Source organism: Phalangium opilio, unplaced genomic scaffold, assembly GCF_054372755.1.
Source record: "Phalangium opilio isolate 3A_F unplaced genomic scaffold, DU_Popi_V2 ptg000082l_1, whole genome shotgun sequence".
NCBI lineage: Eukaryota > Metazoa > Arthropoda > Arachnida > Opiliones > Phalangiidae > Phalangium > Phalangium opilio.
In genome coordinates this window covers 3,726,333-3,742,580 of record NW_028324189.1, presented here as the reverse complement: position 1 = coordinate 3,742,580, position 16,248 = coordinate 3,726,333, and the positions used below count along the sequence as shown (strand labels likewise).

General features: G+C 37.1%; 1 protein-coding gene across 3 annotated transcripts in view; it reads right to left on the bottom strand.

The window, feature by feature from the left end:
• Nucleotides 1–16,248, bottom strand: part of sfl (N-deacetylase and N-sulfotransferase sfl) — a 103,319-nt gene that overhangs the window by 15,026 nt on the left and 72,045 nt on the right. For all 3 annotated transcript variants that reach the window (XM_089847745.1, XM_089847746.1, XM_089847747.1), the window contains 4 exons: nucleotides 15,965–16,192; nucleotides 15,665–15,879; nucleotides 15,351–15,598; nucleotides 2,332–2,535 (listed from right to left, as the gene is read on the bottom strand). In XM_089847745.1, the coding sequence (XP_089703871.1) occupies nucleotides 2,332–2,535; nucleotides 15,351–15,598; nucleotides 15,665–15,879; nucleotides 15,965–16,192 (895 nt within the window). The remainder of the gene's footprint in view (nucleotides 1–2,331; nucleotides 2,536–15,350; nucleotides 15,599–15,664; nucleotides 15,880–15,964; nucleotides 16,193–16,248) is intronic.

Here is a 16,248-nt window from a genome sequence, read left to right as displayed (position 1 = left end):
TTTTTTTGGGCACTCTCCTCAATGATATATGAAATATAAAAATACACGGCAGATATAAATGGACCAGAGAATAAAAACTGTACTAAAGGAGAGGGATGTTATGGGTCCTACCTTCCCACATCACCTTTATTTCTTTTTTTTTTCATCGCAGCACCCAAAAATGTAGAAATGATTTATGACAATTATGCAAAGGAATTTTTAGCCTAAGCCTTGCCTACTTGAGTGTATGGGTGAGAAAAAAGGTATGCCCGTGTCAAAACGACCTTTTTTTTCACTCCAATCTCCTACGCCAGGCTTTTTTGATGGATGAGTTTAACTTATAGACGCGATGGACGACAATGGTTTAAAAATTTTGAATACGGTTCGATAATGTATATGTAGGCCTACATAGACTTTTGAAATTTTTTTTTAATATTATCTGTATTATGTAACAGGCACTCTAATTTTCAATACTCTTTAAAATGAGCCTGGGAAAGGTTTCAAGATAAAACTACTTACTGTGGTAGGATAGTACTTCACAGATTAAGCTTGGGTTGAGTTTCAGAACATCAATATCGGTAAATTTTTAAGAAAGTTATAGAATTTTAAAGTTCAGGTGCGTTATTAAAATATTTAAAAACTCCTAACTTTCTTAGTTTTTGCACGATTTTGACGTTTTTGGCTTATTTTGTAGCCATATACTAATCTACAAACATATCTGTATTTTAGATTTTATTACAATTAAAATTAAAGTTATAGAATTTTTAAAGTTAAGGTGCGATAATAAAATATTTAAAAACTCCTAACTTTCTTAGTTTTTGGCCGATTTTGACGTTTTTTGGCTTATTTTGTAGCCATATTTTTGCTCTATACTAATCTACAAACATATATTCATTTTAGACTTTATTATAATTATAATTAAAATTAAAGTTATAGAATTTTAATATATACTTGAAATTCCAGATATTAATATTCTAGACCGCGCATATTATTATTCATTTTCATATAATGGAATTGTCCATGAAAATCCAAAGTGTTCAGTGGTTAGAACACTTTTAATGGAATGAAATTTTACCATTCACGTCATAAAAAACACCTTTCAAACCCCAAAAATAAGTATAACACTGTATAAACATTGAAGTAATATCCATTACCTGCACTATCCACTATACCAAACTTAAAAATACGCCTATTCAGGTGCTGAACCAAATACAAATAGAACCAGGGCTGTGAATAAGCCCACACTAAAGTTATAGGTAAATTCAACAACGTTTTTAAACACATACACAGAAGTCAGGATCCCTGCAGGGTTTTTTGGAATAAAAGTCAAAGTTTATAGCTATACACAAAAATGCAATAGTCATATTTTTCCCCTCAAAAAACCGAGCACGAGGAAGTGTTTCGTAACCATTAAAACTTTTCAGAGAGAGAGGAGAGAGAGAGAGGGGGGAGAGAGAGGAGAGAGAGAGAGAGAGAGAGAGAGAGAGAGAGAGAGAGAGAGAGAGGAGAGAAGAAAAAAACATATTTTTGAAAAATTTCTATTCGCGTGGCTGTAAACTTTTGCAAAAAACCATAAGAATAGCGCTGTTCCAAAGATGTTTTTTCTAACGCTATCACCACCAGTATATCAAAGAAACTCGTCGTCGTAAAAGAAGCGAAAAGCCGCTCGCATCCGCTTAGCATTTTCTCGTTAAGGCTTATAATAAAATCCGGGCGTAAAGTTTTCATTTTAAGTTAGAAAAAAAAATTCTAAGCTTTTAAAAACTATCATACTTGTAACCTATAGAAAACTTTTAAAAACTTTTCAGAAAGCGTAACGTGTAAAAAATTATTTATATATTTTTACTAAACCAAGAACTAAGGTTATGTAATAAATAATGACGGCCTGAATAACCACTTAAGAATATTGCTCAGGCCGAAGGGAAGGCCTTACAGCCTAGCCTGTCTTATTATTTAACCTCTAAAGATAGATACTACCAAAGATGCTTCTAAGAATCTTTTTTCTATTTGCATAGTTTCAAAAATAAGAAATGATGGGATTTACAAATGGTTTTGACGCGGAGATGCTTGCTGCGAGATGATGGGGAAAAATTGTATTTTAGATTGTAAAAGATTTTGCGAGGGTTCAATTTCATAATAATAAACAAAGTGCAAACGTTTCGTTATGTTTTTATATATTGTATACATAGTTTTCAGACAATGAGGATTGATACTATTTACACCAGGAGGAAAGACTATTTGGCGGAAGTGAAGTACCATGTAACCTAGCTGGCTTCCTGGTGTAAATTGTATAATACTCCTAGCCTGGAAACTATGTGTTATAAAGGAAAGAGAATTAATCTTTAATTTTACCTGAACATCAGTCGGTTTCATCCGAGTACTCTTTTCGCCGACAAAGATGTCATCAATGTCGATCAGAACGTAGCGATGCAAAGGCAGACTTAGTTTACCATGAGAAAGATAGGAAATACTATCCAGAAAGAGCAGCTTATGAAGCCAAAATTTTAAACCATTTCCAAATATAACGCGTTGAATTTTATCAAATTTTCCATGATCCTGTATTCAAAAGAAGAGAATAGAAAAGAAAAAAAAAAGGTTAATTATCTTTGAGAAAAACATTAACAATTAGGTAGAAACCCGTGTTAAACTGGGTAATGTCTTACTGTCAAAGTGAATTAAGAAAACAATGAGATTAAAGTAAAACCATTTTAACTGTAACAGGGGAAGGGATTGGGATAAAAAGAAAGAACTAAAAAATCAAAACTTCAGAGAAACAATTTAAATCAAATTATGAAACCAGAAAAAGTAAAAAAAAAAAAGGTTTTACAGTTCGCGAAACAGCAGGTTCATCGAAGTATAAAAAAAACCCTAAAATGCCGCAGCTTGCAAGGGATGGGGTTACTACCTACGCATTGGAGGTCACTCAAAAATTCTTCAGAAGTCAATTTTTCAAATCTCAGGAAAAAAAAAATTCAATTTAATTTAAATTATATATTTTAAAGGAATAGTGTAACAGTAAAATTAGTTTACTGATTGCAATGTTACTTTCGCTGGTGATAATTAGCAATAACGATTTTAAGAATTCCGCGTTTAATTTAATTAAAACTGGTAAACATAATCCTGAGAAGGAAACCAGGCTCTTCATTCTCGCTCTACAAATATGAATAAAGATAGAACCGAACCAAGGTCTGTATATGCGCAAAACCGAACCACAACAGCATGCAGCAAGGAAAAGATAGATCTCATAGACCTAGGCCTGTATTAGGGTTAGAACTTTGAAGATGCGGTATTGTTAGAATTTTAGACAATCCCTTGAGTGGATAAGGCTTGGGTATATTACAATCTAGTTGTATATTATATTATATTATATTAAAGAAGGGGGTGGTATATACGTTAGATGGGGAACAGCAGCTGTTTCAACTTTCAATGAATATTTAAAAGGCCCGAAATCAATGCCAGACAAAACCTTTGATGTAGGGCCTTCGCTAACGTATTTTGGAGGATACGTTGTCCCAAGAACTCTGTTGTAACACGTGCAATCTCAACGGGATTTAACAAGAGCGAAGCCAGGGAAAATGATATACAATTTATAACGCCATCAGCAAGAACATTTTGAAGCTCAGATTAAAAACGTCGGTAAATAATTAATGTTCACTTCGGGTCCTACGAATTGTAAAAGGGGTAACAACCAGAATCAAAATGTCTATACTAGAACACGCAATTGCTTAATGTGTGCATCATAAGTTTATAAGATATGTTCCTACACTCGATGGTTAATTTTGCAGGACTTCCATCTAGGTCCTATTTAGTCTGTACTAAGCCTTTGACAGCACCTCACCAGGAAATCATCGCTTTACCTCGAATATATGACCTACGTTGTCACTTCATGACAAGCTCCAGTTTGTAACCAGTGACAAACTTATGGAGGAACATATCTTATGAACATATGCCCGCATTTAACATACCTTCTCTCCCTCTCTCTAATGTCTATGGGATGAAACTTCGTAAATATATTAAAACATTTCGGTTCTTAAGGGGGCGATTCGTTATTAGAATATTTTACGTTTGGTTTCTGGTGACGTATGTATAACTCTTGTATTCAGTGCATCCCAAAGGTTTTTGAAAAACGTCATTTAAAATTCTAAGTAAAGGCCCGTTTTCTCCTCTCAATCTCAAAAGGTACAGTTTATAAATTTTTAAGATTAATTACCTGCTTTGAGAAATAACTTCCAAAAAATGCGAGAGAGCAAGAGAGAGTGTTGGTTCTTTCTAATTAATTACACAATCATTTTGTAGTTTTACCAGCGCGAAACAGATGTTGTTCGGCGTGCTGTGCATGCCTGTGGTAGGTAGGTATACTTTCCTTCTAACCCTAACCTAAAAGTTTGGTTTTAAAATAAACCCAAGAATTAATTGAGCTAAAGTGATTAATCCTTTGAATATAATAGCTTGGCCAGATGCGATTCCTTACATATGAGAAAAGCGATAGAGAGATGGCCAAGTTTATAAGATATGTTCCTACCATAAGTTTGTCACTGGTTACAAACTGGAGCTTGTCATGAAGTGACAACGTATTGATTAGGAAGATGGAAGTCCAGCAAAATTAACCACCGAGTGTAGACATGCAATTCTCGCTTGTCGTTCTCGAACTATAGCTCGAGCTGTAAGTCTCTCAGTAGCATTACGAAGTGTCATACTTATGGAAAACATATCTTATAAACTTAGGGTTATACTCTCTCTAATGGCATTTTGACAAAGGCCTAAAACAAAGCGATCATCCCGACCAATTTTAAGTGTTTGCCTAAAGAATCTTAATTGTTTATTTCGAACATTAAGCTCAATTCATTAAAACTCCCCCATGCATCTCCTATACTTACTGGAAAATGTTGTTCACGATTGATTATAGTAAATAGCTATTTGAATGATAAATAATTAAGACAGTTTTCCAGTTAATTTCCAAAACTTTGAGGCGAGAATGGTTAGATTGAAATAGAGGAGATTTAACAGCGGGGAAACCAAAGGTGTTTTGAATAATGGTTTTGATCCAAATGCTTCAAAGAGAGAGGGAATGTTAATGTTAAACCCGAGCAACTATACAGTTCTCCCCAAATCAAAACAGCCAGCATATATGTGAGTTTATGTCCGTTGTTTATTGTGTGTTTGTCTCATTTCACTCCATGGTATATGGATAGGGCTGGTCTTTCACCGATATATTACAGGGTTGGACATTATATCAAAGGAATATACAGGGCGTATTGAATATGAAGAGCTATACAGCCCCCTTGTCCTTGGGGCAAAATGGAGATAGAAGTTACATTTTCGAATCAAAATTGATTTCAAATCCCCCTTAATTTATACCAGACATATCAGAAACACCCTGTATATGGGAGAGTTAAAACTACATTTTCACTTTCACATTGATGACTGCTTCACATGTTACACCCTGTATATAATGGACTTAATAGATGCTACAACTATAGGTTAATTTGCCGAATCTTCCCTTATACCCCTCTCTAGACACTAGTTTCAAAACGCTGGGTTCGTTGTACTACTATAGGTTAGTGTCTGGGAAACGCGATGAAATTTGCATATTGCAAGCTTAATTCGGTTGGTATCTAAGCGAGGGATGGGGGCCGACTATATCCTTTAACAGCTTTCGATTCCCGAGAAGTTGTTTACTCGATTTACAACTTGCCTCGTAAACTTTTAGCCCACCCTCGGCATCTACAAATTAGGCGATAGTAAACACAGGCTACAGGGGACGTTGGCATGTTTAGCTAAACAGACAATAAAATATCTCTATTGGTAGAGACAGGAATGTAATTGCAGAAATATTTATGCCTTCCAAGCCACTCAAAGAATATACCTATATTTATTTCACGAATTTGTAATCTATAAATTAAGCCTCAATTTTGGCTGTGTGTTTATACAGCGAAAATATTGTAACTTCACGATGTAAATGATAGAACTTACAATATTTTGGTTTTAAATGGACACTTACGAGAGAAAATTGTTTTTCTTTAATTCCTGAACTCGCTTCGGAAGTTTTGAGAAAGTTATAAAGGGAATATTACCTTCATTGAGTTTAATAGAGATATTAGTGACATAAGGCGTAAAATAATTCATAGCTAGTTCATATTCCCTTCAATAAGGGGAGATTTCGTAATTAAATATTTAAAGACAACCCATTAGAGAAGACCCTACTAATTAAATCATATTAATATTAAAGATATTCAAATGCACAAAGGATAATTTTTATACATATAATTAATTATCGTTAATATTTAAGTTTCGAATTTGCATTGATTTAAAAGTTATATAACAATATCTTCTCTAAATTCAAATTATCACGTTTATTTCGCGTGGACTATTAAGCGAAAGAAAGACTTAAATTTAATTATATTAAGTTACTTAACAGATCTAAGAATAACCCACGCACTTAAAAAGAATGAATAGCTAAGCCTAATATATTCATTTTCAGTTTATTTCCATGGTCACCATCACTTAAGTCATCCAAATTAAAATCCTTTATTCTATTATATGTTTTATCTAAGCCCGGGGTAACGGTAATTAAAATGGGACGGAATTTCTCCCTATATAGTTAAAAAGCGAGCCAGTAACATCATTAATAACAGCACGGTGGTGGTGAAACAGGGCTCTTAACAGCCTATTAATTGCTCTCAAACCTTTTTGCTCCCTAAAAATACTAGCTAGAGCGAGGACAACAAAAGAACTCGACCGGCTAGGTAGTATAGTTAAAAATAAAAAAATGTAGCCTAGCATCAATTTTAAAAGCAAAACCTAGCGCGAGCATGATACACACCCAAGCAGTATTTAGAACCAGAAGGATATTACTAGAAGGAAGTTCGAGTGTGACAGTCCAATAGTTGTTCTCTAGCCAAAACCATTTGTAATTTCTCTCCAGATAACTGTTGCCAGTCACTTGTGAAGTGTACAATTCAACCCCTATCTCTAACAGATACTAATAAGCTAGTAGTTCTATTCAATTCAGTTCCAAACCTGAGAATGAGATGCTCTAATAACAAATTGCTGGCAATACTGAATGAAACCCGGTTAAAGTTAAGATACGGTTAGGAAATTTCTACAGCTCCTTTAGCTCTCAAATGGGGCAACTATGGAATATGATAACTCGATCTAGCAGATTCGAATTTCCCTGACTGTTTTCTGTGATTTTCAATGACATTTTAAGGCCAAAAATATATTTATCACTTCCACTTAAGTCTAATTCCCTGACTTTATTAAAACTCCTTGACCACTTTATCCCATTTTCAAATCCCCAACTTCCCCAGGTTTTCCGTTACCTGTGGCAACGCTGAAAACGGACAAAGAAACTTGAAGTACAATTGATTACCTTACACAAGAGTCGCGACCTAAACCTACTTAATTACATCAAATAATGGACGTTTGTTATTAAGTTTTTTCATCTATAGGGAGGTAATTAGAAGACCAAGAAAACTTGGTTATTTATGTCCCAAAGCCCCAAAGCAAATTTTTATACGTCAACCAAAGGCCATTAGTATACATTAGATGAAGCCAATTTTATCGTGAGGTATAATTCTTGCTAGCATAAAAAAACCGTCAGCCCGTTTGTTTCAATTAAGCTGGCAAGGGGATTCTTTTAGTGGTTTTTTTCTTTTTTCTTTTTTTCTATACCATCCTTTCCATAAAGTTACTGAAAGTGTGAAAATTCCTTATCATATTTCATCATCGCGAGTTTTAAAACTTTTAAAGATGAATTAAAAAGGAGAGGGGGAAAATTAATTTATAATTTAATCAGATTAATATAATAAATTTAAGGTCGTGAAAGAGGGAGACCAGAAAATATAATTTAGGGGATTTTTGTAGGGTATGCAAAGTGAAAATTCTTATCCTACCACTTGGGACGAATAAAGATTAATTTCAAACGGGCAAGTTAAATTTTAGAGAGAATTTATTAAACCCTCGTGAGAAAAAGAAACTAGTAAAGTCCTTTAACTTAAGTGAGGATATCTTTTGCCACAGTGCAATATTCATGGAAGGAATTATTAAATTTTAAAGGTTATACGTTTCCGATGTAAGGGATTTAGTGTTTTAAAAACGTTGCTTGAAATCTCTGCCTGCGTTTGGAGGTTTTCTACACTAATCTCTTTGACTGCCTTTGAAGGTCTGAGAAGGGAACCTAAGCCTTACCACGAAGCTATTTCCTCTTAGCTTTGTTACATGGCGGAATCAATGGCGTATGAAAGAAAGAAAGAGAAAAGAAAGATTAGCGATAATCCATTTGATCTTCTTAAGTATACGCGATTCCGGCAAGATATTGTCGCGGTTTTTCGTTCGGTCTGGACTTACGTATACGGGATATGTCGTACAAGATACCTAGATATATCCGTTTGTCGTCTGCTAAAGAGACAGTCTCAACGGATCTCTATATATCCAAAGGGATAACACTGAACAACACCGGTCCGGCCACGCGCTTCTTTTTAAAAGTCTCGAGATATGCTCAAAATGATTTAATTTGGGCACGTTTCGTTGGGAAAGGATATGGGGAAAAGCGGCGCCAAGGCCTAAAGGGAATTTCAAGAATGTTTTAGCTGGCATGGAGAAACATATGTTGCTAGTTCTTGTAGGCAGGTCGTAAAGGTTACCTAACGACTTTATTCAGTTAAAAATAAGGCCATAGATCCTATAGTCTAGCCTGCTGGAATAAGGCTTATTTTATCTAAAAAGAGCAGCGAAAAGAAGGCGAGTTAAGGCCTCTTGATGTACAACGTGGCCGTGCATGGTGGCATTGAAAGAAGTAATGGCCATTAGAGAGCGAAGCGCGGTTCGCGAAAGGGCAAACCTCTTAAACACTCCATAAAAGTTAGCCTTTTTCGAACAAGGGGTTATCGTTCCAACAGCTTTCTATTTCGTAAGGTACAACGTATCCAGTCTAATACACAAACAAAGAAAAGCCCAAAGTAGAAAAATCCCCAATTCTATACGTCGTTATAAACTTTAGGAACTCTCTCGCTTAACTTTGGGATCCTCGTAAAAAACATACTTAAAACATTGAACAAACATTAAGTTTCAACATAAGTTTATAAGATATGTTCCTTCCATAAGTTTGTCAATGGTTACAAACTGGAGCTTTTCATGAAGTGACAACGTAGGTCATAGATTCGAGGTAAAGCGAGGGAGGCCTGGTGAGGCGCTCACTCTCAAAGGCTTAGTAATGCAGACTAAATAGGACCTAGATGGAAGTCCAGCAAAATTAACCACCGAGATAGGACTTCAATTCTCGCTTGTCGTTCTGCTAGAACTAGCTCGAGCAGTAAGTCTTTAGATAGCATTACGAAGTATAGGGAGTGTCATACTTATGAAACATATCTTATAAACTTTTGGTTCAACGCTAGGATAGCAACTAGGTCTATAATAACACGAGTTTCGAAGGTCTAAAACTCAAAATTAGCATTATCGACTACAGCCTATATACGGTTTTAAGGTTAATAATAAGCATTGAATAAACAGACAAGCTCGAGGAAGAGTTGACGACGATGATGGAACCCGGGCATATGCGGAAGCCCTTTGATATAATCAGGACCTCCAACGTGGAGTGTACATGAAAACTGATACTTAAGGCATAGGGAAAACCCCCTACGAACAGGTCAGCTAGGGGAGCCGTATGGTAACGAAAAATTAAAGCAATATGTCTTTAACTATCTATCCCTTAGACGGGAAAGAGAAGGAAGACACAAACAGTATCATAGCGTAGCCACGCTGTTAGCAAGAAACAGGCTATTTCAGGAGGAAGATCATATGCACCTTTCACCGCCACGTCATTTTCACTTCCCCTGCCAACCTTTTCCCGCGTTCTGGAGTCTCGAAACGAACCCCAGGGCATTCCCGATTCTCTTCCGGTAGTTGCCATTAGCTCTTAAAGCCAAGCAGAAAGCGGAAAAGAGTGAGAGATTGGTAGCACTAGCAAGCATACACGCATGCATGTCTCCAAAACTAAAGCTCTCCAGTCTCTCCAAATGAAGGAGATGTGCATATAAACGCAAAACAGAGAGCATGCAGTGTGTGTGTGAGAGAGAGGCGCTTTGACAAACCACGTTTAAAAGCTCGGGGTGTTTCCTTCCTACTTTCCTAACTTCATCCGATATGAGATTAATAGGAAGAACGTGCATTAGATTAAAAAGGCTTGGGCCTACTGCTTTAACTATAAGTTGGGAACAAAGTAACTATTAGGGTAAAAAAACTAGTCATTCCTTTTTTAAGTAAGCTCTATTCTTTTTTTCGAATAATCATCTTTGCCATTTAGGCTAGGGCCACGGATGTTACGTGAAAACGACGCATTATGGAGTAATTGAACGACAGATATTGGGAAAGGGAAGATGAATTAAGTAAACAAGTAACTCCTCCATTTCTTTTGTTTGTTGTGAAGATTAAAAAATTCTACGGCGCAGAAAATCTGCATTATGGGTATTTAAATATACTTTTTTGAGAACACACATTTCACAAAAGCAACAAAAAAAAATAAAATAAAAATGTGAAAATAGAAAACATGTTATAAGGAACATACATATAGGAGTTACGATCGTGACTATACTGTACAGTTCTCTGTATGAGAAGAAAAAAAGAATTCTGTAACGCTATATGTTGGAAATAAAACGCATTTTTCTTTTTGCAAGGGCAGTGCAATAAAAGAATGAAGCGAATCAGAAAGGCGTTTATGAAAAGCGGCACGCATTCCCTGTTGGTAGTAGATAAAGCTTTTATTAGAACTGCGTGATTCGTTTTCCCGTTTTCACCAACAACTAAGCGTCCAGAAAAAACAGTTACTCTTCGAGTGAAGCAGCTGCCGGTCTAAGCTGTGCACAGAAATCAGGAAATGAAGACCTATAAATTTAAGAATTGCCAACAAGCAACACGCCGTGCGGTTTTAAAAATAAATAAATTAGTAATACCATAAGTTTATAAGATATGTTCCATGCATGACACAACCTATACTTCGTAATACTACTGAGAGAGACTTACAGCTCGAGCTAGTTCGAGAACGACAAGCGAGAATTGAAGTCCTACACTCGGTGGTTAATTTTGCAGTCCATCTAGGTCCTATTTAGTCTGTACTAAGCCTTTGACAGCGCCTCATCAGACGTCGCTTTACCTCGAATCTATGACCTACGTCACTTCATGACAAGCTCCAGTTTGTAACCAGTGAAACATATCATATGAACTTATGGTAATACCGAAATAAAAAAATGAGATAATTTATATTACAAGAGAAAGTTCGATTCGAAAGAACTTCAGCAGTCGCCTGAGTCGCCTTAAGCCTAACGCTAACTTCGTTTGAAGTTTCTTTGCCTTCATTCCATGCTCAGGTGGCAAGTTAATTCTCCGTAAATTTCTCAAGAAGAAGCGGCAAACTATAGAGCAACATTTAGCAACAACATCCAGGTCTGTATAATATGAAGAGCCTTGGGTCCTTCGGTTTTATTTTCTTTTCCATTTGGAAAACTTAACAAAATCATGTGTTATCTTTTCCGCAAGACATAACAGGAGCAAGCCCAAGGTTTAACAGGATAAAAAGGCGATTTATGAATTGGATGAACGAATTTTTCCGGAAGAAACGTTATATCTTCGCCGCATTACGCCTAAGGCGAAATACCGTTAACCCTAGACCTAACTCCCTACCCTCCTCCCAAAATTTGTGAATTATAAATCTGAGTGAGGACCGGCTTTCTCTTTCAAAACGGGAAAAAGACAGATAGAGGCATAGAAATTACAAACAGAAAGGAAACAAGATACATCTCAATCCATCCATATCATAGTATGGAGCCCTGATCCCCCGATGGATTTATTTATGACAGACGAAACAAGGGAGAGAAGACAGCATATGGGGCTTGATACAAGATGTATTGTTCTTTACGAATCATAGGTCAAAGGTTAATGTTACGGGCTGTGTCATTTATTTGAGTGACACTGTGTCCAGCTTATCAATAGGAGAATTTGAGAGGATGGAGAGCTAGGAAAGTGCAAGTTTGGGTTTCTTTTCGAGACATGGAAGTATTTTGTATCTTTGGGCTAAGAAGTTTCCCGAGAGCCCAATATTGTTCTAACATAAAGTGAGAGTCAATATAAAAAGTAATTCCCAGAAAGAAGACATGAATATCTGCGTAAGGCGGTTAGAATATACCATCCATTTCGATGTAACTAAGGGGAAAGACACGGGGAGTAAAACTTTACCTTCCATCTCGTTTTTGGCGCCTGCGCAGTAGTCTATCTCTATCATGAGAGTGCGCACGCAGAGACGGATGGCAATGTATCAACCCCTTTTTTTAAGTCGAAACGGTCTATTAACCTTTGTACGGGTGCATAGTTTGTTTACCCACGTTTATTTATTAGAGAAATGCTAAGGAGTAGGCCTGGATCGACCTAAGTAATTGCGAATTTTGAAACTAAAGGGATATAATTAGAGTTTAGTAACAACGTTAATACAGTAGTAACGACATACGTTCAAATATTCGGACAAGGGAAGCGGGAGACTGGAATGACAAACGCTTTAGCGGAACGTATGACTCGGAAACAAACCCATTGGGAATACGCGTTCCCCGTTAAAACGCTACGCTACTATATAGAGACGACGTGTTAATTATTGACAACGCATTAGACAGATCGCAAACTATACGTAAGGGAATCGTAAGTTTCTAAAGAGAATCGTCAACTATTTAGTATTTGAGCCAAGGAACTCGTATATTGTTACTGTTACAAGGAATCTGCCATAATTTTAAATTCCGTAACAAAGTATAAAGTATCTTGTAAAACTTATTCACAAACGACCGACGAGAACGTCATGAATATTTAAAAGTATACAATTCAACCTGGGTTTTAAAATATATAGCTCTCTTCAAGACTGTACAAGTCCCTTTGATGGGTTGTAAATTTTAAATTTCTATATCAATTCCAGAACAAAAAACCTATAGGGTGGTCGTTAACCTTTCGCTAAACGTGACACGATCCTGGCACATACGTAATATCAGAAGCATATAATACTTCTCTTCGATAGAAGTGTACCACAAAGCAGACCAACATCATTTTACATTTGGAGCAAGGCTAGTAAACCGAATCACTTCCCAATAAATAGTTCCCTCATTAGGGCTTTACTATTTGCCAAGGCGCATGCGCTTGTGGATTTTTGTCCCACGTCAAGACAATTAAGGTTTGTGGGTTGATTGCTCAGAATTTAGTACTAAACAGTTATAGAATTCATCCTGCACGTTGCGATGCCCATCTGAAGTTTGATGAGCAGGAGAGCGCGTATCAAGTTACATAACTAAAGTATTAAGAGGATACAGAGTGTCATCCTTCTTCTATTATCCCCTTCTGTTAATATTTCGAACAAGTGTTTATAACTTGCCAATACTCCATCGCGTTTAAATGGCAACAAAAATTGGCATATTACGTAGGCATGGAAGCATTGAAGTTTCAATTAAGGCTTAAAAAGAATGATACTAAGACTATTAGGTATCCCGGTAAATTGCCTCAAGAATGTCCATTGACGATAATTCAGAATAGACCCCGAAGTTCTAGCGTAAGCAGCTTGAGAGAGTGGTGCCATAATTCTCAATAACCCAAGGAGTGGTAATCGTTCGGCGAGTGTTGCGAGAGATCGCAAATGGGATGAGAAGTCTTAAGAGTTTTGAAAAGGAGGGGGGGGGGGCGCGGCGTTAAATTAGAATCTAGATTGGCCTTGTCTAAAGGAGGGATAGGGTCATTAAGAGGTACTGTAGAAAGCTATCCTCATCCGGCAAATACGAAATACCATTATTTAAGAGGCTAATAAGCGGAGAGAGGACTCATGCAAATGCTTGGCTAAAAGAGAGAGAATGTCTGGAATTCCTCTTGATTGGATAAATATTTCTAGGAAGGGGCCACGCAACTACTACGTAAGGGGTTTCAACTCACGCGGGCCTCCCCAAAAATACAGCCGATAAAACGAGCCCCAAGAATTCAATTATTTTTTTCCAGACCATGTAGTAAAGTAATTACGGATCCTTTCAGTTCTCTACGGAATGGCACCACTGGTTCCGCGATGGTATTATGATGATAAGAAAAGGAAAACAAAAACTAAAAAAGCCTAATGCAATGCAACGTTCCTTTCAGCTTATTAAGCTAATAGGTAAACTATAAATCCAAAGTGTTTTTCCGGGCCTGGCTTTTTAATTTTACACGGAATTTTATTCCGTTAAAATTTTAGAAACGGCACCAAAACCCCTGTCCCTGTCCCTGTGCCGGACGCGTCCGCGAAACGAACGCTTACGATAAGAGAGGGAAACCGGTCGCGTCCGCGAAACGTACGCTTACGATGAGAGAGAGAGATCGCTAGCGTACGCGGTGGCGATACGAAGCTCCGCGTAGAGAGAGAACTGCCTGCCTGGTATATTAGTGAGAGGGGGAAGAGGGAGAGGGGGCATCCCGCTCGGAGAGAGAGGAAAGAAAGGTAGTTTAAATCTCGCGGGCTTTTTTGAGTGAAGGGAAACAAGATGATAATTTTCGTGCACTACTGCACTTTGTGCGCGTGATACATCAGAGATTATGCTGGATGGTTAGGTTAGGTTTCGTAAAATAGAGGGGACGCTTTACGGTCATAGTGATTTCTGGTTTAGGGGATCCAGGATTTTGTTTAAATACATTATTTGATTCGTATGGTTTTTAAAAATTATACTTTAGTGGGGTGCACAATTTAGTTTCATTAATATTATTTGAAATGTGACGTTATTAGAAATTAAAGGGATACACGATTGTGTTTCAGAAATTTTTTTAGTTTTACGATTTATTGGAAATCAACTATACGGGGGGGGGGGTCACGTGAGCCGTGTAAAATTACTATTAAGGCCCAGCCCTTGGGCCATCTTGTTTAAACGAGTGATTAATGTTGATAAAGCGATATCGTACGCGTTTCTTTGGTATATAATCAAGTAAATATAACATTTATAGAGCTTAATTCTATGGGGACTGTTTATGGACGCGACTAAGTGACGAACTACTTTTCAATTATATGACAGTTATCATAGGTTCATAAGATACGTTCCATAAATTTGTCACTGGTAACTGAGAGCTTGTAATGAAGTGACAACGTAGGTCTTAGATTATCGTAAAGATACGCCTGGTGGGGCGCTGTCGAAGGCTTAATATACGGACTAAATAGGACCTAGATGGACTGCAAAATTAACCACCGAGTGTAGGAGTTCAATTCTCGCTTGCCGTTCTCTAATCGAACTAGCTCTCAGTAAGTTTCTAGCATTAAGAAGTATACTTATGGAACATATCTTACAAGCTATTGCAGTTACGGATATGGTTCAATGGATTATTAAAATTTTTTTACTGACCTGAATAACGGTGATAACAGTTTTCTTTTTGGTTCTATTGGTTTCAATGACGTCGTTGGATTCCATCTGAGCGTGCGCGAGACCCAAGGCTTCAAAAGTGGAATGATTGGGATAGAAGACAGTCCAGTCCTCACCGGGAAGGTCACCGGAATAGACTTCACCAGCCCGAGTAACGCGAAGAATTGGGGAAGACGGATTTACTCTGTAATTTTGCAAACCGACATTCGTGTCCACGTATAACGGCAAACCTATGATTAAAAATTTTCCTAAGATTTCGATAAAAGTATTTTTTAAAATAGAATAAATATTCTTACCTTTAATTTGAGCACCCTTGACAGCTTCCTCCCGTTTATGCATAAAGCCGATGATTCCGACATTGTACTCCCGACAATATTTGTCTAACAAGTCCCGGTTCCATCGATTCATAATCAAATACTTGTCCAGGTTTTCGAAGACAATCACGGCAAACTTTCCTTTGTCCAAATTAGTCAACAGCGGTAAACTTTTGCCCGTAATCTCAACCTTAAATCTATACAAAGGGTTTACGAATAAAAATCAATTCGACGTTATACAACCGTATACATTATGGCGTATCGGGAATAATGTTCACTTACTTAATTCTAGCTGCTTCGAGAATTTCCCGTATTAGTCGTCCCAACGGAGAATACTGCGTTTCGACGAAGACTAGTACTTTGGCGTCCAGCCTGAGCTGCGCGTTGGAAGCGTGCGGATTTACCATGGCCATATGCGAACCGGGAATGACCCCTCCGTAAGACTTGGCGCCCATTGGGGGTATGGCGTGACCGCATTGAAAATTAGGCTGGGGCGGCAGACGCATAAAACTGAAAGAAAATATAATTCAAAAATGAGAAAAGTCCTAACTTTTAAAGTAAGGTAT